Raw genomic sequence first — 20,403 nt, 5'->3', positions numbered from 1 at the left:
GCCCCCCCCCCCCCCTTCTGTGGGCCTTTTGGGTGGGAGCGCGTGACAACCGAACGAATGACCGGACCTGTTTTGGCAGGCCTCGCTGTTGCTCCGAGTTTTACGTTTTCTTTTTCTCTATAAGCTTCGTGATTTATTTATTTTTTCCAAAGGTGAGTTTGGGATGTTTGATCGTTTGATGTACACATCCAAACCCTTCGAAAAGGAAGTCCGGTAACCTCATTCGTCCTATTTTCAGAAAAATAATAAATCTCATTTCGCACGTCATTTTACTATCGTATTTCTAGAGTTCCTTTTGCTTTTGTATTTTACTTAAAAAATCAATTATCGCTCAAACTCCAGTCCAAGCTGAGATCCGTCTCTACTAAAATTATGTGCAGTTGACATATGCTCTCTTTCGTTACTTGGCATGGATTTAATTGCTACAACGTTATCGTAAAGCATATAGCATATTCCTATAATCCGCAGGCAATCTTGTTTGAACATTAATTACTATATGATTAGAGAAGAAAGCCTTTTATACTATCTCATGGGAATAAGTACCATAACTACAGCATATTATCAACTTGCATCAGTGCTAAAAGGCAAGGGGAAGAGGAACACAATGACATTCTTTTGGACATATGGATATCCACCGAAGAAAATTAACCGCTACTTTATTTATACCATGTCGTACTGTTGGCATTGTTATTTCATCGTTGAATTGATAAATAACGCATAGTATTTTTTTCAATCATGAAAAAAATAACGCATTGTATTGTTCATCTATTTGACAACTAGCACCTACATTCTTTATTCTTTTGGATACTACATCAGGCATGCTACCAAACACCATTGTTAATAAATTATCGTTTAACATGCTCCAATCCATTTTAGTTCTTAATCATGTCATGTGCTGCTGCTACATAGACTTTCTTCTCTACACAAGGAGAGAAAGCACGTACGTCATGCAATTTTGCAGGACCAAGCCCAGCTGCCAAAAATAAGCTCGCATCGAGGGTGGCCCGACCTCGGCGGCTGTCTCGGCCGCCCTTGCCGCGCCGCGGTCCGCAGTTTGGCAGGCTGTGGGCGTCCACATCAACCGAATATCCAATTCAAAGGGCGGGGAGCGTACGTGTAGCACCACCATCCCCTGCCCGTCGTTCGTTCCCGTCTGCCGCCCACGGGTAAAGGCGAACGAGCAGCCCAGGCGGCTAGGCGCAATACAAAATCCGGAGGAACTCGCAGGAGGCCAAGAGCAGATCCGCTTCCTCGTCCAGCGATCGCCCCTTCCTTTCCGGGTAGGTGTCAATCCGCCCCCGAATCCCCCCTCGACCCCCTCAGTTTTCTTCTCGTTCTGGTGGTATCCGCCGGGTCGCCTCGTTCCGCGGCCCGTCGGTGCCTGAGCTCGATCCGGTAGTTCCCTAGGTTCGGGTTTCGGAAGGGATTCTTCACGATTAGCGATTCCGTTGATCGTTTCGTTGGTTCCGTGGTTGTTAATTTGGTTCGTTGCTATAGACTTGCAGCGGAAGCCATGGCGTCGTCGGCGCTAATCTGCGACACGGAGCAGTGGAAGGCCCTTCAGGTTCGTGAACGCGTGGTCTCGCTCGCATTGCGCGGCCTCTATCTATGCTCCAATTTGGCTAGTAGGCTCACTGTCGGCTTCTGCTTTCAATTTTGTTGGGGGGAGCAGGCGCACGTCGGTGCGATTCAGAAGACGCACCTGCGGGACCTGATGGCCGACGCCGACCGCTGCAAGGCAATGACGGCGTATGACCTCACCGCCTGTGCTCGTGATATTTCTTCTCCAGCGTGCGTCTGTGGATTCCGGCTGCTTAGCTGAGCTGAATGGTGTTTGGTTGCAGTGAGTTTGAAGGGATTTTTCTGGATTACTCGAGGCAGCAGGCGACAGGTGAAACCATTGAGAAGCTGCTCAAATTGGCAGAGGTGACGCCTGTCTCACATTTTATTATATCATTAAAGAGGCATGGATAGCACTTCTGTGTGGTAATTTGGGATCTGTTTGGTTTGTTCTAGGCTGCGAAGCTCAAGGAGAAGATTGAGAAGATGTTTAAAGGTGAAAAGGTATGCGTGATGATCTGAAACTTTTATTCAGTTGTTCCATTACAAATGTTTATTCAGTATACAGTACAGTGTGCCAGCCATGGAACATTAGGTACCTTTTATTTCTTTAGCTTGGATGTAATTACTTTAAATATCTTGCCATTTCCTCTGATGCATAATATTGGACTAATGTTGTTAACATGTTTTAATTGTCAGTTAAATTACTCTAATAAATGTCTAACATAAGTCAATTGGTTCTGTCAGATAAATAGCACAGAGAACCGGTCAGTGCTTCATGTAGCTCTAAGGGCTCCAAGAGATGCAGTTATAAACAGTGATGGGGTAAATGTGGTCCCTGAGGTTTGGAGCGTTAAAGATAAAATCAAGCAGTTTTCAGAGACATTTAGAAGTGGTTCATGGGTAATTTTCAGATACTTTTTGGACTAATTAAATGTGGCAGAAACTTCAATGTTGATCGTTGGAACTGCTTGTACTCCAGGTTGGGGCAACTGGAAAAGCATTGACAAATGTTGTGTCAGTTGGAATAGGTGGTAGCTTTCTTGGGCCTCTATTTGTGCATACTGCACTCCAAACTGGTAAACTATTGGGCTCTTCAGTCATAGGTTCCCTAGAAACTTCCATGCATTTTGAATTGACATGCCCAGAAAATATTGCCGATTTTCAGATCCAGAAGCAGCAGAATGTGCAAAAGGCCGGCAGCTGAGATTGTAAGTGTATATTTGAAGCATACTCATTATTGTGTTTTATAACATCGCTAGCATTGAGCATAAGTCTGATGAAACTTGAGTGGTTATCTTGTCGGTGCCTGCTGTACACTTGTACCTGATGTGTTGACATCTATGCTTGCAAAGATTTAATAGTTTTCACGTAAGGATTTGTGTTTATGTTAATAAACTGATAACTGAGTTTTACTTCCAGATGTCATTGACACCTCTTATATGAGCTCTTTCCACCCATTCTATAATTCTATATACATGGAACTTTGTTAGATAATGGAATAAAACAAATTATCATAGCCTCTAAACATAAGTTTGTTTTACTGTGTTTATGATTTAGTGTGTATGTTTTTATCATAGTAACATGCATGCAATTTTTATCCTATTCATCTCATAATTTATGTCCTATTCTGTATCAGCCTTGCAAATGTTGATCCAGTTGACGTTGCACGAAGCATTAAAGATTTAGATCCTGAAACTACTCTGGGTAATCATCATGTCTAACTTCAATATTCAATATTCATTCTTTGTACCTGACTGATGAATATCTGCTGAAGATTTTTTATATTTCTTGTCTAATAACTTTGCAGTTGTGGTTGTATCGAAGACCTTCACAACTGCTGAAACAATGCTAAATGCTCGAACCATTAAGGAGTGGATTGTCTCTTCTCTTGGGTTAGTCTTAGTACCTGAAAGATCTTTTTTCACCCATCATCTTAACTTATTATGATTGAGTTATAACATTCGATGATTCAGGCCACAGGCTGTTTCAAAACATATGATTGCTGTCAGTACTAATCTTAAGGTACTTCTGGACCTTTTTTTCCACCCAAATTTTACTGAATCTTCTTTGTGAAGTCCATCATATTTAGATTTGTGTTTAGATATATGGAATACTTCATATGTACCATATCTGTCTAATCTATTAGAATATTTCAAATGAAGATTCTGATGTGATCAATTTCCATCTGTACATTTTTTCTGTTTATAAAGCTTGTGAAGGAGTTTGGAATTGACCCAAACAATGCTTTTGCCTTCTGGGACTGGGTTGGTGGACGCTATAGTGGTGAGATATTGTTTTGCATATGAAAATTTAGCTAGTGTTCTTTGTCATAACTATAGTTCAATTATGCAGTTTGCAGTGCCGTTGGTGTTCTGCCGTTATCTCTTCAGTATGGCTTTCCAATTGTCCAGAAGTATGCTTTCTGAACTTATATTTAGCTGTTACATCCTTAATAAATAGCATAATTTTCCACCCTTAATAGCCAATATAAAACAGTATGAGTTTCAACACCATAGGTTCATGTTCATGAATGCCGAATGAGCTTTTGTTTCTTTACTCCTATGCTTCTGTTCAAGTTCAATGACATGTGGATCCAGGGCTGTTTTTTTTGGCCTCCCAAATGAGCGCTTTGTGCCTTTGGTCTTTTTGTGTTTATTAAGACACCCAACCTATGCTATGCCAAAAGTATATGACAGATCATGGCACTAAACAGTGGCATAAACAAATATAACACCTTCTGGTACGAATTTATTGGCTTTAAAGGGAAATATGCTAGGAATTGCCAGTGCCAGTGCTACATCTTGGACAAACGTGTCACAAGCTTACAGCCTTGATGTACTTTGTTAAAATGCTAGCATGATGCCAGCAAATTTAATTGGTAACCCGTTTATGCTTTTGAGATAAGAACATGAGTCATAAGTATAAAGAAGAGTGATATTGTTATTAAATATTAATGCCATCCCCAAAACAAACTGGAAGAAACACTGATGTAAAGGTTACACCATCTATGATCAATGTCTATCACAACTAACTGCACTTTGCTAGTTAAATAGGATGGGTAGAGTGACAAGGAAATATGAGATTAGTTGAGCGTGCTTTCAAAAGGAACTTGCTCTTTCTGTACCATTCATGATGGTAGAGGAAGAGCCAACCTCAATTCTGCGTGGCAAAATGCTGACATGTCTTGACTTAAGCATAGTAGTGTCTCATGATGACGGAATTAATGTAGGACCTGAAATCAATATAGTGCCAGATTTCTTCTTGTGTTATAACAAGAATTAGCTTTCGAGCCAAACAATCTGAAAGGTGTGAAATTTTGGGCAGTTGGTTCTAAAATTTGAACCTCAAGCAGACCACATCTTTTTTAGATTGGCATTGGTGTTTTTCATGACAAGTTAAGAACCTCCAAATATGGCCTGAATTAAATCATCAAATAGCTCATAAGTCTAATAACCATGCCTTGTATTTAATGTTGGAAAACAGAAAAGATCATTTTCTGAGTAAGACTGAAGATCACCAGTACTCTCTTGACATTTCTTTTTTTCTTTAACCTTTTGAAGATTTTTGGAGGGTGCTTCCAGCATTGACAAGCATTTCTACTCATCTTCATTTGAGAAAAATTTACCTGTAAGTGGCTTTCATATGGTGTTTAATGATTTCAAATAATCAGCAAAATCAATGTCACAGGTTCTATCATTTCCGGACAGGTACTCCTTGGTTTGCTGAGTGTGTGGAATGTTTCATTTCTTGGTTACCCAGCTAGAGTAAGAAAATTTCTCCATGGCTGCTTCCAATTACAAATTAGTTATTAGTACACGTTCTGAGTAGACCTTTTTGTATACTGAATGTTTGTTCTAGGCAATATTACCATATTCCCAGGCGCTTGAGAAATTGGCACCACATATACAGCAGGTACTTTACTATGTTTTGTTTTAGTACCATCTAGACTTTATCTTTTGGTTATTTTAGTCGTGACATGCTGACATATGATTATTATGTTATAAAGCTTAGTATGGAGAGTAACGGAAAAGGTGTCTCCATTGATGGTGTTCCACTTCCCATTGAAACTGGTGAAATTGATTTTGGTGAACCTGGAACTAATGGCCAACATAGCTTCTATCAATTAATCCATCAGGTAATAATATCACTTCCATACATGTGTCAATGTTACCAACTTGCAGCAGTTTGTAAAGTTGTACCGCTTGATCTATATTATTATGTGCCTGACACAGTCAGTACTTATATCATGTATGAGAGTATACCATAGGGAATTTTACTTCATGATTTCAAAATTGTTGAAATCAACTGGCAGTTAGATCTTGAGGACATTCAACTGTACCCTTTTCTTTCCTGATTTCTCAAATGATTGATTTTTACTATTTTATTATCCTGTTTGTATTGATATTTTCTTAACTTTTGCATGCTTGCATTGTACATGTGTCCACACTAAGATTCCAATTACTTCTAAGTTATATAGCCAGAACATTTTTTTTCAATCTGTATACTGTTCTGTTGATAAGTGATAAGTGATAAGTGATAATTTCTCAGAGTGATGTTGAAGATAGCCGATTTTGTTCAGGCTTATAAAACTTGTGAAAGAAACTTGGAGGATGAGTCTTTCTGTATCTTTATTGATTATGATTGTATTTAAACATGCAGGGAAGGGTCATCCCTTGTGATTTTATTGGGGTTGTAAAAAGTCAGCAGCCTGTTTACTTGAAAGGTATTTCCTGGTACACCTGATTTCCGATGCTCTTGTTGACATTGTAATTCTTCAAATGCCTTTTAAAATGCTTACAGTGATACATCTCTTGCAGGGGAAACTGTGAGTAATCATGATGAACTGATGTCCAATTTCTTTGCCCAGCCTGATGCACTTGCTTATGGAAAGGTACATGCTGAATGGCTAGATACATTTGTTTGATTTAAGTTTCTTGCTTTGCTTACCATAACTGACTGCTTCTTTTCAGACTCCTGAACAATTGCACAGTGAGAAAGTTCCGGAACATCTTATCCCTCATAAGGTGATGACAGTTCACCTATATGCATTAGCATTATGCTTAAGCCATCTTGCCACCTTTATTTAGCTTTTCTGATTGAGCCATCTTGCCACCTTTTCTTTACAGACTTTTAAGGGAAACCGGCCATCACTAAGTTTGCTGCTGCCTACACTATCTGCGTATGAGATTGGACAGGTTTGTCACAAGTACATTAGCGTACACCATTTAAAATTGCAACTGTTCAATCCTCGATAGGATTCTGGGCTGATATAGGTAACTAACGATGTATATTCTTCAGCTTTTATCCATTTATGAGCACCGGATTGCAGTTCAGGGTTTCATATGGGGAATCAACTCGTTTGATCAGTGGGGAGTGGAGCTAGGGAAGGTATATGCATGATCTTCTGTGTCTTGCTCCCATTTTTTTTCATTCAAAGTTCCAGTTGTGTTCAGGCCACCATCTTGCAAGTGCCAGATGACTTTCTTTCCCTGTTCACATGTTTGTACGTCATGTTGTTCACACCTGATTTTGACTACATTATTCCTGGAATTCGATGTTTCAGTCACTAGCTTCTCAAGTGAGGAAACAGCTGCATGGATCCCGGATGGAGGGGAAGGCTGTTGAGGGCTTTAACCACAGTACTACAAGTTTGCTAGCAAGATATCTCGCCGTACGCCCCTTTGCTATGTCATCATTTCCCATACTGACCATAGTAATAAAATTCATATCCAAAGGAAAAAATTTTGAAGCACTTAAACTTGAGTTTATTCTTTCTGTAGGTCAAGCCATCCACCCCATATGACAGTACCGTGCTGCCGAAGGTGTAACTTGGGATGTTCCACATGCTAATTGCTAAGTTCTTACTTGGCAAGGTTCAGTACAAGTCTTTGTTCCTCTTGGGGGTTGCCAGTCTCTCAGCCAGTTTGGCAGTGCTGTAATTTTGTGGTTTTGTATACTCCTACTTGGAGAAGAAGAGAAAATGGCAGATATTATGGACTAAATAAACTGACCTGGTGCAGCATGAGGAAACCGAAGAATGCGAAATTTTTTTCGAGTTTTTGGGCGCTGTACCATAAAGCCGTGGAATTAAGGGGTGTAAACTCAATTGCAGTTATAATACCATAAATGTGTCTTCTGCTTGCACTTGGACAGTAAGCTTTTGCTGCCGTGGTTTATGTGCGTTTACAAATGCAGTACAGCTACCGGATTAAACTTCTGAACTCTGAAGAGTACGCATATGTGGCCCGATGCCAACCATTCTTGCGTGCTCTGCTCTGCTCGACAAAACACAAGCGTATGGGTGAGTTCATCTACACATTCTCCGTGTGATTAATGTCGGTATGTACATCTGCTTGCAGGCTGCGTCACAGGCGACTGGTGGAAAAGAGGCAAGCTGTTCACAGACGCCAGAGCAGGACGTTCGCGAAACCAACAACGGGCGCGGCGAGCATGAATCGCAACGGTCCGACATCACTGGCGTACACGGCAGGTCGACAGCTGCTGCTAGCCTGCTACCGGCGCGGCTGACCCTTCACCGGACTCAAATCGTCGTCGTCGAAGGGCCCCTCGCTCCCGACCGGCGAGGGACGGCCAAACCCGGTGACCGCGCCGCCACTGTACTCCGGGATCGCCACGGTCGCCTGCCTGATCCGCTCCATGTCCGACGTATACCGCCCGGGAGCCCTGTTGGCCTTGTACAAGGACGCCGACGCCGTGCCGAACGTCATGCTCTGCCCGGGCCGCACACCCTCGTTCAGGTCCTCCAGGGACATGTCCCCCTCCAGCGCCCTCACGATCTGCAGCCAAACACAGCATTGCCACCGCCACCGCCTGAGCTATCCGCGGGGGCGTTCTGGTGAAAGAAGTGGTGGGCGGCGGCGGCGGCGGCCGTGCCACGGCGAGTACCTGGCTCATTTTGGGGCGCTTCTTCGCCGAGTGGCGCACGGCGGCCGCGGCGCTTGCCACCAGCCGCGCCATCTCCACGGGGTCGTAGCTGCCGTGCAGCCTCGGGTCCGCGACGCCGTCGTAGTCGCCGTCGGCCAGCGCGCGCGACAGGGCCGGCCTCGCCTGCGGACACACGCACGCAACAGAGCCAAGCCCGGTCAGATCGTGCCAACGCGAGCGCCGCTCTAGTAAACGGTGTGCAAGGGTGAACAGGGACTTGCCCAGTCGACAAGGCTGTCCTCGAGGAACGAGCTGATGGCGGTGCCGGTGTCGACGGGCCGCCGACCCGTCAGGAGCTCCAGCAGCATCACGCCGTAGGAGAAGACGTCCGACTTCTCCGTCAGCTTCCCGCTCGACGCGTACTCCGGCGCCAGGTACCCGAACGTGCCCATGACGCGGGTCGAGACGTGCGTGCTGTTGTCGGAGGTCAGCTTGGCCAGCCCGAAGTCCGCGACCTGGAAGACAGAGCAGGAGCTGCTGCAATCAGATACCGCAGAAACATTTGGGGGTCAAGATGATCAGAGGCTCAGAGCTAGCAGCGGCGTCTCCTTTGATCCGTCTACCATTGCTTCGAAGAAGTTGTCGAGAAGAATGTTAGCGGACTTGATGTCGCGGTGAATGATCCGAGGATGGCCTTCATCATCACATCAGAAATGAAATTCAGAAAATGATCACACCACTGACCAAGCTGCCGATGGCAATGCAGAGAATGGATGGAAACTGGGTAGGGAATAGGGATGCTCACAGTCTTCGTGCAGGTAGGCGAGCCCTTTCGCCGCCCCCAGCGCGATGCGCAGCCTCGTCGACCACTCCATCACCGGCTGTCCTTTCCCTGCAACCTCCCCAAAACGTCAGGCCATGGCATTTGGCCAACGAGAGGCCAAAACTTCGTGCGCGCGCTTAACTGGGAACTGTCACTGACCGTGGAGGTGGTACTCGAGGGTCTTGTTGGGCACGAACTCGTAGACGAGCATGCGCCGCGCGCCGGCGATGCAGTAGCCGACAAGGGACACGAGGTGGCGGTGGTGCACCCGGCTGATGATGTCCACCTCGGCCTGGAACTCGCGCTCCCCCTGCCCGCTCCCGGACTTGAGCTGCTTCACGGCCACCGCCTTGCCGCCGGGGAGCATGCCCTTGTGCACGTACCCGAACCCGCCCTGGCCGAGCAGGTTCGCCGGCGAGAAGTTGGCCGTGGCCGCCGCGAGCTGCTCGTAGGTGAAGGTGCCCTTGCCGAGCCCCAGCGCCTCATGTGGTGAAGGCGGCGGCTGCGGCGAGCTGGAGTACACGCCGGAGGTCATGTCGGGCGGCGGCGCATGCCAGCCACCCCCCGGCGGGCCGAAGCTGCTCATCGTCGCCGCCGCGCCGGCGTCACTCTGCCATTGCTGCTGCGGCCCACTCGTGTAGTTCCCTGTGGTTGCAAGTCTAATCTCCTTAGCTTCGCGGAACGCGTCAAGAGTCAACAGCAACAAGGACCACGAGTAGACGACGGCGAGAGCGTGCCGTGACCGTGAGCAGTATGCTCTGTGCTTTACCTTCGTACGCTGATGACGAGTCGGCGTAGTAATGCATGGGGTTGTGAGGTCTCTTCCTCCTCCTCGGCGCCGTCCTCCTCGAGCAGCAGACGCAGGCGGCGATGAGGATGACGAGGAGCGCCGCGGCGCCGGCAGCGGCGAAAACGATTTCCACCATAGTGGGACCGCCACGGTGCGTAGAAACCGGTGGCGGCGGACTGGGACTGCCACCGCCACGGGAGCCTCTAGACGATTGCTCTGGTGGAGATGGAGAGTGGATCTTGGCCGGCGAGAGCGGAGAGCCACGGGACCTCGGCGGCGGCGGCGGCGAGGAGGCGCTGGGCTCGGGTGGCGCCGGAGAGGATGAAGCCGCCGGCGGCGGCGACGGTGGGGGCGGCGAGTCCGCAGACGGCGGCTGGGCGGCCGAAGGACCAGGGCTGCTCTTCGGCGGCGACGGAGCCGCCGGCGGGCTTGTCGAAGAATTAGACGCCATGGCGCGCCACGAGACGATCAATCTGCACGAACTCTCGAGGCCGTGCCGTGCGGGTGCGCTCGCTCACGTCCGGGCCTCCCCTACCCCTACCACCGCCGCGTCTCCTGCCGGGGGGATGAGAGGAGGAGGAAGCCGCAACCGCAACGGCGTCGCGGCTCCGCCCCCCTCCCGCTCCCGGGCACGCACGACGCCGCGCAGCAGCAGCGGTCAGGCCCGGCGCGCCCGTTCCCCAGGCGTGCGCACGGTCAGGGCATTTCACCCCGCCGCCATCTCACGAGGGGCGAAAAATAGCTTGGGTGGGGATCCCAATTCCCCCGCTCTGCTTGCTCTGCCCTGTTTCTGCTGCGTTCTGTTGTGCTGTTTGATCTTGGCGGGTGGTTGGTGTTTGCCTCATCTGCAGGTCGTCAGTTGTGAGGCTGCGGGATGCATGGCAGCTGTGGGCGCCCACCGGCCACCCTGGAATCCCAGCATGACACGTAGGCGAGTGTTTTAGAATCTAGCTGGACCTTTGGTCCGTCGTCAACCGGCTGTGGACCATGTGTCACCGCACCGAAGGTCTAAAGACGAGGTCACGAAGGCATCGTTATCCGTTTGTTCACGCGTGACATTTGGGACAATGGGTTGCGGTAGTGTAACCATTGGAAACATCCAAACAAGGAGGTTGATCTCAAGCAAATTGTCACGGAAGAGCATTGTCTACCGGCAGAAACCATGATTGAGCAGTGTGCTAGTGCGGTGGTACTACACACGTTCTCCTCCATGTAACGATGCTATGCTACCCCATGTCCTTTCTCCACTTACAGTGACTCGTCATCAACAACAGCCATTCGCATGGTTGATTTGATCCCTCCGGTTACACTGGTGAATCTTCCATCGCCTCTAGTATGTCTTGAACAAAGCTACAAAAGTCGCTACCAATTGCTTGTTGTGCGCCTCTTCTCCTGCTCTTGTTGTATTCTTCGCTAAACCAACCACACGTTGTTGTGTGGGCGTCCCACAATTTTTCCTTCGTGTGCTTTGAAAGATGTCGAGTTGCAACGAATGCAACGGTCAGAGGAGGGTTGGGGTGTAAATTGTAAAGTTTTTCCAGCAATCGTCCGGAAATTGCAGACTAAGCCGAGGGCCTGTACGCAAAACTCCGTCACGTGAAAAGCAGCTAGCTGGGTTTGTACGCGATCCCACGTCTCCGTTCTGGCATCCGCCTCGTTAAGCTCGTAAACCCCCTCTCCCACTCACTTCCTCCTCCCCTCTCGCTCGCTCTCGCTTCCCCTCCCGAACGAAAACCCCATTTCCTCCTCCCCCTCGGAAACCCCAGCCATAGCTAGGGCTTCCGCCGCCGCGTCCATGGCCGACGACGGCGCCGACGCCGACGCGGGCGACCGCGAGAATGCAGACCCCAACCGCTGCTCCACTGCCGACGCGCCTCCACCTCCCGAGGACACCGGAGGTATGAGTAGCTGATCCCCCCTCCCCACCCCGCGCTTCCCCAACTCGCCGCGTCCCCTCGATCGGACGCTTGAGCTGGAGCGCTGGGCAGCTGGCGCGAGCCCTAGCTTGGTGGGGCGGCTTGATTTCCCGCTGGTGGCGTGGTTGATCGATCTCTCGGTGCGTCCGGGTTCGCGCGCCGTTTCTGGGGCTTTGTGGTGGTGTTTGCGGGGTTTGGGTAGCGTAGGCGTGAATCAAATTGGTGGCCTTGCGAAGCCCGTTGGGGTTTTCTTCGGTTGTTTCGTGGACGATCAACCTTACAGTTTCCGTCAGACGGAAAAGGTTTCTTTGGTAGAGTGATTTTGTATGCGCGCGGGTGTTGTGTTTTGGTATGTCCAACATGTGGGACTACAGCTTGTTCTTTGGATAGGTTTCAAGATTGTAGCACTCACTGCTGTTGTGTGCTAATTTTCTCACTTTTGACACATTTTTTTTGTCAGTAAGTTGATCGCAGACATGCTGTTGATGGTTATATACTGTGTACATTGGTGTTCAGTGGGATTACCATATACCCTTGGTCTTTTCGAGATGTATCATATAGATATTCCATTTTGATGGTGATCGGTCATTTACTGTTTTGAAATCCTGCAGTGATACTAGTTCCAGCGGTCTCTAAAAGTAACATTTTCTGTAGATCCACTGTAACAAAACACTGCTATTGATGGTATCTTATGTTGGAGTTACTGATTTGAAGTGCAAGATCTTACCATGAACTACTGTGACAACTAAGAACTTCACCTTTTCTGAAACGAGAAAATTCATAAACACTTGTTTTACTTGCTAGCTTTGAGCTTGGTATTTTCTGCGTAAGCAAATTCACACTATTGCATTAAACATATAGCATAACCAATACCCTCTGTTACAGTTGTGGTTTCTCCCCTCTCCTTTGATATTTATGTTTCACTATGGACTGTCCATGTCTTGTCCATAAGCAAATTATTTTCTGGTTAAATATTGAGACTTGTTCTCTGTTGTTTCTGAACACCATGGTTTTTGCGCTTGCTTACAATACCATTTTGTCTCTGCAGACAAATTGGACCTGGATATCAACAGCACACTCTCTACTCAGTTGCTTGAGCCAAAACCCAGGGAAAATAAGGTAATGACAGTCACTAGACAAGTAAAGGATAGCTACAGTAAATAGCATGATCCCTTAGACTCCTGTGCTCTTTTGTAGAAGATCTGTATACAGCACATTTTCTTTTATCAATAATTCAAACCAGTTTTTTGCATTCCTCCTTTGTCACAAAGATCTTATGGGCTCAAGCTTGGTAAATTTCTATACCAGAACAGTTCTTTTAGCTAGTCTGGCCATGTTATGTGTAACAATACCAAGTTGACTGTTGAGTAACAGAATTTCTTTTAGATAGAGCTACCCCACGTTGCCGTTTCTGATTTAATTATGTGTAATGTATTTGATGTTCATTTGTTTGTTGCAGGAGCTTGGGTCACATGATATCCACTCTAATTCTGCAAACACATCACGAAACGGTGATGAAAGGAACAATACTCCAAAGAAAAGAGATGTTTTCAGGCCTTCTGTGTTTGATAGAATAGCTGGCCACCATGACCAACGGTGTGATGATGCCACCAAACCAAATTCAGATTCCCATCGTAATCGTTGGAGGGAAATGGAAAAGGAACATAGTGATATGAACAAGATGGAATGGCACTGTGATGACTCCAAGCAGTATCTTGATAGCCACCTGAGTCCACGAGAGCGTTGGGGAAGCTCATCTAGTAAGGAGGGAAACTTTGACCAACGCCGTGATAATAAGTGGGATGCTCGATGGGGTGTCAGTAGTAAAGATTCTGAAAATTGGCGTGACAGGTCATCAGATTCAGATAGAAAAGATGATACTCCCCGTGAAAAAGTTTTTTCTCACAATACAGGTAATGGGAAAGATGTTAGCGATCCTGAGAAGGGGAATGAAAGGGACAACAATATTTCTCGATCTTGGAACTCCAGCTATTTTGCGAGCCGTGGCACGGGAGGTACTTCTGATCATCATTCCCTGGCACCACAGAAGTCATCTGCTTCACTTGGATACAGTAGAGAGAGACAGGAAAGTGATAACCCAAACTCAACAAGTTCCCACAGAAGGCTTACATCTGTTACAAGCAGAGTCAATACTCGAACTACACGCCCATTCCACCTTGGCGTACTTTCAGATAGGCCTGGTGGTGCAGCTAGAGACTCTCTGCGTTATAGCAGGATGAAATTGCTTGAAATTTACAGATCAACTGATGTTACAAACTTTGCAATGCCGTTAGATGATGCTGAGGAGATCTCACTGTGGCAAGAAGATCCTATGGAGCCTTTTGCTCTCATTGCACCTAATTCTGAAGAAGCGGTAAGCCTGTAATTTTTACTATTATTTTGTCTTTACTGGCATAGGAAGATCTTGTGATAATAAAATTCTTATCTTTTAATTTTCCTTGTGTCAATAGGTGATTTTGAAAGGTATTGAAAGAGGGGATGTCACAAACAGTGGGGCACAAGCTTGCAAAGATGGTTCTGCTGAAAAAAGTAATCCAGATGTGGTGCCACTAGAACAGTCAAACATAAGTTTGAAGCAGCTCCTGACTTTTGTTATTAATCTGCAGAAGCTCTTGAATCACATGTTGATTGTTTTTCGATTGCTTTATGCAGCTGGAAGAGAAGATCAGGCAGGAAGCAGTGAAGATTTGAAGGGCGAAATAACCATCAGCATCAGGGGTATGTAGTAGAGCTCCTATGCATATATTGTGAATTCAATATATTTGGTTTAGTATCAGCTTCCCATGTGATGCTTTTCCCAGGATTGCGCGACAGTATTACTTAATGTGCTCTAAATACAGCTTGGAAATGAGATGGATTGATATCAACAGACATATGTTCATGCCTGAGAGTGACAAATTTACTAGCAAAAACACATTTCTGAATATATCCATCAGAATATTTTATGGTGTTCCTTTCTGTTACAACTGTATAAACTAGATAGCTTATAACCACGTGTTTCCGTGTAGAAATAAAGAAAAGGATAATATGTTTGCATGCTTGGTATATTTAAGATTGTTGCACACTAGGAAATGTTCTGTGGATAGTACCCAAATTGGTGAAATTATTCAATCTGTTTCCTTCAATTTATTTCATCTGAAGTTACAGCTTCACAATAAAAATCCTGGGTATAGCAATATTATAGATATCCATTTTGTTGCACTTTGCCCGCATCTGGGATCATTAGCCTTTGAAGTTGTAATAATGATATGATGCATTACTGCTTTATCTTGCCAGATAAATTTTCTATAGCTTATTTACTAAATTTAGTATCTGTGATGTTCGTCTTTGCTAGGAATTCCTGTGGATGCTGATTTGAGCAAGCGCTTGAAGTCTGATAAATCTCCTTATACTGCTCCACAAGAATCTGAGTCTATTTGCGGTCGTATCCATGGGCCATCTGCTGAATTTGGACATCAGTATAATGTCTTGGACCCAGGAACTAAAGTTGGTGAAATGGATGGTGTAGGTGACATTATCAGCCCAGAAAACCTTTCTTTATACTACAAAGATCCAAAAGGGCAAACCCAGGGTCCTTTTTCTGGATCTGACATCATTGGTTGGTTTGAGGCTGGTTTTTATGGTATTGATTTGCTAGTTCGCGTTGCAAGTGCTCCCTGTGATTCTCCTTTCTTATTACTTGGGGATGTGATGCCACACTTACGAGCAAAAGTAAGGGTGCCTCCAGGCTTCAGCAACACCAAACCAAGAAGTATGCCAGAGACCTCACATCTAGGACCTGCGTATCTTGATATATCCGATTATGGGTCCATAAACAAGAATGGTAGTGTAACTGAAGCTGAAAATCACTTTCTGGAGTCTCCGATGTCTAGTAACACCCTGAACCCCAGAGCAGAAACTAGCCCTGTTGCTGGAGGTTTGTTTCTCATCAATGTCATTCTTTATGCCCATTTCATGATAGTTGTTTTTATCTCTGTCTGTATATGTTGTGCTAGTCATGACGTGATGCCATTTTCTTTTGATGTCAGGTATGAATGAATGGAGCTGCAGTAAATTTAGCAATCTTTCTATTTCCGGTGGCGAGAATGCCAATAGCATAAACTATCTTGCAGCACAGAAGAAGGGGCTGCTAGAGAGAGGAAATCCCTTTCAAATAGAAAGTGACATCGTATCAGTTGAACAGACACAAAACAAAGATTCAGTCCAGTCAACATCACACTCAACGTCATTCCCTCAAGTGGTTGACCCATCAAGCGAAGCTCCCCAATCTCAGAACGTTAACCTGCTCTCAGTACTGCTTCCTGCAGGAAAACATCAAGCACCGACTGCTAATTCTGGATTGCCACTTTGGTCTACTCCTGAGTCTGGAAATCTGCATCCTGGTATGTGCGGTATAGATCTTGCTCAAGAGGTACATGTGCGCCAAAATCTGCACAATTCTCAGCAAATAGGTATTGATGGTCAACAGCATTACTCTGTGACACAGAATCAACCAACTGTGGCTTGTTTGAACTCACAAACCTTGCAGCCAGAAAAGTTTCTCAGTGAAATATCTCAGGATCCTCAGTTATTAAACATATTGCAACAACAGTATCTGCCATCAAGGCTACAGTTGCAGTTACTGATGCCTGGAATTTCTCAACCTCAGCCCTCTCTATCAAACAACATGCTACAGCTCAGGCAGCAGGAGCACCAAGAACTGCAACAACAGCATCAATACATTTCTCAGGTCCTACTTCATGATTGTTCTACACGGCAGCTTTATCATCCTTCTTATGGGACAAAGCACATTTCGTTGTCATCTGGTGATTGTTTGAAGCTTTGTCTTCAAAGAACACAGGAGATTCTTGAACTTGCTCAGAAGTTACCTTGTCATGGTATGCATGAGATGCAACTGCCTAGAGGCACAGAGGTTAGTGGTTTCTCGGAAAGTTGGGTTCCTGCTCTACCGCTGCCCCATGAGATGATGGGCTATGCACCTCAGAAAGAATGTTCTGCTGGTCTCACGCAGGGTTTTGCAGTTATTGATCCTTCAGGAAAAGAAAATATAGTAGACTCAACATCTAAGAAAACTCTGAGTTCTGGATCTAATGAGGACAGCAAGGTGACTGTTTTGGAAGCTAAAGGTTTTCCTCAATCATATCAAGATCTTGCAAATTTGGAAAACGTATCATCTCATATCTCCAATCAAGTTCATGATTTGGAAATTTCCTCTATCCATCCTCATCCATGGAAACCTACTCCAGAAGTTAGGACTAAATCACTGTCAGAAATTCAAGCAGAGGAACAATTGAAAGCACAGAGGGAAACAGCCATGGAAAGTGCTAAAGTAACTACAACAGCCCCTTTGGTGTCATCTATTCCTTGGGCTAGCTTGGCTCAAACTTCTGAGCAACAGTTTGGAGATGAGACCAAATCTAAGGGTGGTCGAGAAAATGTCAATGTATCATGGAATAAGAGAAGCCAGTTGCATGATTTATTGGCAGAAGAGGTACTGGTAAAGTCGAATGACAAAGATGCTGTCATCATAGATAGTGCTGATAATACATCTTTTCCTCCTTTGGCACCTTATGCTACTCAGTGTGGTGCTCATTATCTTGATGATAGTGATTTCATTGAGGTCAAGGATACAAGAAAGAAAAGGAACAGGGCAGAGAAATCCAAAGGCTCTGCAGTTAAAGCCCCAGCATCACTTGATTCATTTAATCCGTCAGTGATGCCTTTGCCTATTGGAAAGGGAAAGCCTGGCAAGCAGGCCCAGCAAGAAGAGGAGGAACTTCCTCCTCTACCAAATGCTCCATCTCTGGGAGATTTTGTTCCTTGGAAGAGCGATGAAGCAAATGTTGTACCTGGCCCAGCATGGTCTACTGACCCTCCACAGGTGCACAAACCATTGTCTCTGAGAGATATTCAGATGGAAGAACAGGAATCGGGTAGTCTGCAGCAACTAGTACCAGCATCATCCCATGCAGAAGAGCCTATGAACCAGCAGAGTCGTGGGAACGATTCATCCTGTCAAGATTCTGAATCACCTCCATTGGGGGTTAATGGAACCCTCCAAATGACTTCCCAAGTTTCCAGTCACTCCAATACGCATTCTGATGAGGATCTATTTTGGGGGTCTCATGAACATGCAAAGCAAGATAAGTATGTTCTTAGCTACGGGATAACTTTGTTAGCTTTTCTTAATTCTTATTGATGAAATTTTGGACCTTGACCTTGCCAAACTTATACCCTCTGCTAGCAAATTTACGACTAATATACATTAAATAGCATTTGAGGGTTTTCTGTTAAAATTGATCTGCAACTAAACCGTGAGAGCTTTCTGTTTTTTTTTTTTGCTTGATGTGACAAATGTTTGTTTACTTGACTTAATATATGTGCATGGACATCTCAGTACTACAACTTATTATGCACATCTATCCCTCCTCTCTGATTTTGAGACTGTTTTATCTGTTGAACTTGTTGTAATGTATGTAGTAGTAGCATGCATTATGTGTACCCTTGCACCTGTATTTTGACTTAAAAAATACTAGATTTCAAGATTGACGTGTCTGTGATATGATTTTGATCTTTGATCTTTCAACAACACAACTTTCTTTGGCCTTGTGCAATCTGTTGACTATTTTGTGGTCACAAATAAAATGTCGCTCAGATGTCCAAAAATGATATTATTATTTTCTTCCACAACACTGCATTTTAATCTTTTCCCAAATATATTGTAATGAAATATAGTTGTTAATGGTAAATTGCAATCTTGTGGACTGTATAAAAGGTAAAAGGGGTAGCTTCAATTGTTTCTAGCAGGATATACAAAATAGGGGCACATTGATGTAACGTGTTTTGACTTTAAAATATCAAACTACTCAGGTCCTTGTTACGCATAGGTCGTGTGGTGCTTAGGTTGATTAGCTTCTTCAGTACACAACTGTTGCTGCCATTAGCCCATCAGTCTTTGTAATGTCGCCTGTGTGTATTTTGATACTCCTATGCTACTCTTTTTATCCACAAGTAGAAACACATTAATTTGGTTTCCAGCACCTCACTCAATGGGTCGATGAGATTACAATATTCAGTCATCGTGCTCCCTCCAACGCCTTCATGGAGGATCTGAACTCTCAGGTTATCTTGCTGCATAAGTGCATATGGTTGTGTATTCTTAATCTCATACATGTTTTGATTATTCGTAAGAACAAGTTGGGTGTTTACTGCCTTACCTTTGCTTATAATCAAATAGTATAATGCAAGCGGACTATAGCCTGGTTGGCTAGCTCATTATAGCGTGGAGTTAGCAGCCACGGTTCGAATCCTGGTGTGCACAGATTTAAGCCATCTCATATGGCTGGGGTTTATAACCCTTTTTTTATAATCAAATAGCATAAAGCCGTCTTCAGTTTGTTCCTTTGAGCCTTGTTTCGTAGACGACTCTCATGCATTCTTTTGATACACTGCAAATTTATGCTCTCCGTTATACATAATCAGGTCGGAATTCCAATCTGCAAGTCAGAGTGGAGGAGCTTCCATGTTCAATGCGACATCTGCTGCATTGGACATTCAGAAGAAAGGGAAGAAAGGTAAAAGGCTGAGCTCATCAGTTTTGGGGTTCAAGGTTCACAGCAATCGGATCATGATGGGCGAGATAATGCACGCGGAAGATTAGAGAGTCACGAGTAACGACGGCCATCAATTCGTTTACTGATGCCCATAGCTTACACTTCGCATCACCGTTTAAGTATGATCTTTTTGCATAGGAGACGAGTTTTCTACAGGTGATTATTAGTAAAGCAGATCATTCACTGTCATGGTTCACGGCAGAAGCGATGAGATTTGAAGTTGAGCATCTGGCAACAGATGTGGTATTCAATGGTTGTAACTTAAAATTCATGTAATATTTGTTGCCGGGCGAATTTTGCAATCCTAACATATACTGCGAAACTGGAGGCTGGAGCTTCCAGAGTCACGGGACACCATCATCAGGTTCCCCTTGCAGCATGGAATACTGCAATGCTGAGTTTTGACCATTCTGGAAACAGGTTTCTGGTACTCCAAGCTCCAATGCATAACTATTCCTGTTACATTCAAAAAATGCATAACTACTCCTGAAATTTGATGTTTCTGGTCGGACTGTTTTCGCCATTGAATTATGCAATAGCGAGATAGCATGAGCAAGTAGTAAACCATATTATAACACTGATTTGACCAAATATTAGCTCCGACTCCAATTTTTTTTAGGTTACCACCAAGCAATAAGAGCATGTGGACACAACCGAACGGCAAACGTTTGTGCATTCTTCCAGTCCTGTTAACTCTTTTGAGGCGGTCGTTTTAAGCTCCCGAAAGCATCCATGCCACCGGCACACGAGCTACGTCCTCGTTCTCTGAGTGTGCCTTCATGGGGCACGATG

The 20,403-nt window shown here is 45.1% G+C and overlaps 3 protein-coding genes across 4 annotated transcripts; 2 read left to right on the top strand and 1 right to left on the bottom strand.

The window, feature by feature from the left end:
* The first annotated feature begins 1,117 nt into the window (after nt 1–1,117).
* LOC112878084 (glucose-6-phosphate isomerase, cytosolic) lies at nt 1,118–7,707 on the top strand. Its single transcript, XM_025942486.1, has 24 exons — nt 1,118–1,280; nt 1,498–1,564; nt 1,673–1,749; nt 1,845–1,926; nt 2,017–2,064; nt 2,308–2,463; nt 2,543–2,639; nt 2,729–2,771; nt 3,200–3,267; nt 3,371–3,455; nt 3,537–3,585; nt 3,774–3,846; nt 3,916–3,976; nt 5,124–5,190; nt 5,271–5,327; nt 5,422–5,475; nt 5,570–5,698; nt 6,223–6,286; nt 6,381–6,454; nt 6,534–6,587; nt 6,690–6,758; nt 6,862–6,951; nt 7,127–7,234; nt 7,344–7,707. The coding sequence occupies exons 2-24, from the start codon at nt 1,514–1,516 to the stop codon at nt 7,389–7,391; spliced, it is 1,704 nt and encodes a 567-aa protein (XP_025798271.1). The 5' UTR covers nt 1,118–1,280; nt 1,498–1,513; the 3' UTR covers nt 7,392–7,707.
* A 97-nt stretch (nt 7,708–7,804) lies between these two features.
* On the bottom strand, nt 7,805–10,890 carry LOC112878083 (proline-rich receptor-like protein kinase PERK4). The gene is made up of 7 exons (XM_025942484.1): nt 10,041–10,890; nt 9,431–9,916; nt 9,254–9,340; nt 9,072–9,142; nt 8,730–8,963; nt 8,470–8,631; nt 7,805–8,360 (listed from the first exon to the last, which is right to left on the bottom strand). Exons 1-7 carry the CDS (start codon nt 10,510–10,512, stop codon nt 8,076–8,078), a joined length of 1,797 nt encoding a protein of 598 aa, XP_025798269.1. The 5' UTR covers nt 10,513–10,890; the 3' UTR covers nt 7,805–8,075.
* Nucleotides 10,891–11,769: 879 nt separating this feature from the next.
* LOC112878082 lies at nt 11,770–19,983 on the top strand. 2 transcript variants are annotated; one of them, XM_025942483.1, is made up of 8 exons: nt 11,770–11,959; nt 13,026–13,096; nt 13,437–14,351; nt 14,449–14,527; nt 14,651–14,716; nt 15,333–15,914; nt 16,027–18,145; nt 19,481–19,983. In XM_025942483.1, the coding sequence occupies exons 1-8, from the start codon at nt 11,857–11,859 to the stop codon at nt 19,656–19,658; spliced, it is 4,113 nt and encodes a 1,370-aa protein (XP_025798268.1). In that variant the 5' UTR covers nt 11,770–11,856; the 3' UTR covers nt 19,659–19,983. The 2 variants fall into 2 exon arrangements, with proteins under 2 accessions (XP_025798268.1, XP_025798267.1); XM_025942482.1 differs by having other exon boundaries at nt 14,449–14,566.
* Nucleotides 19,984–20,403: the final 420 nt, after the last annotated feature.

Source organism: Panicum hallii, chromosome 9 (assembly GCF_002211085.1).
Source record: "Panicum hallii strain FIL2 chromosome 9, PHallii_v3.1, whole genome shotgun sequence".
NCBI classification, from domain to species: domain Eukaryota; kingdom Viridiplantae; phylum Streptophyta; class Magnoliopsida; order Poales; family Poaceae; genus Panicum; species Panicum hallii.
This window is presented reverse-complemented; position numbering and strand designations above follow the sequence as displayed.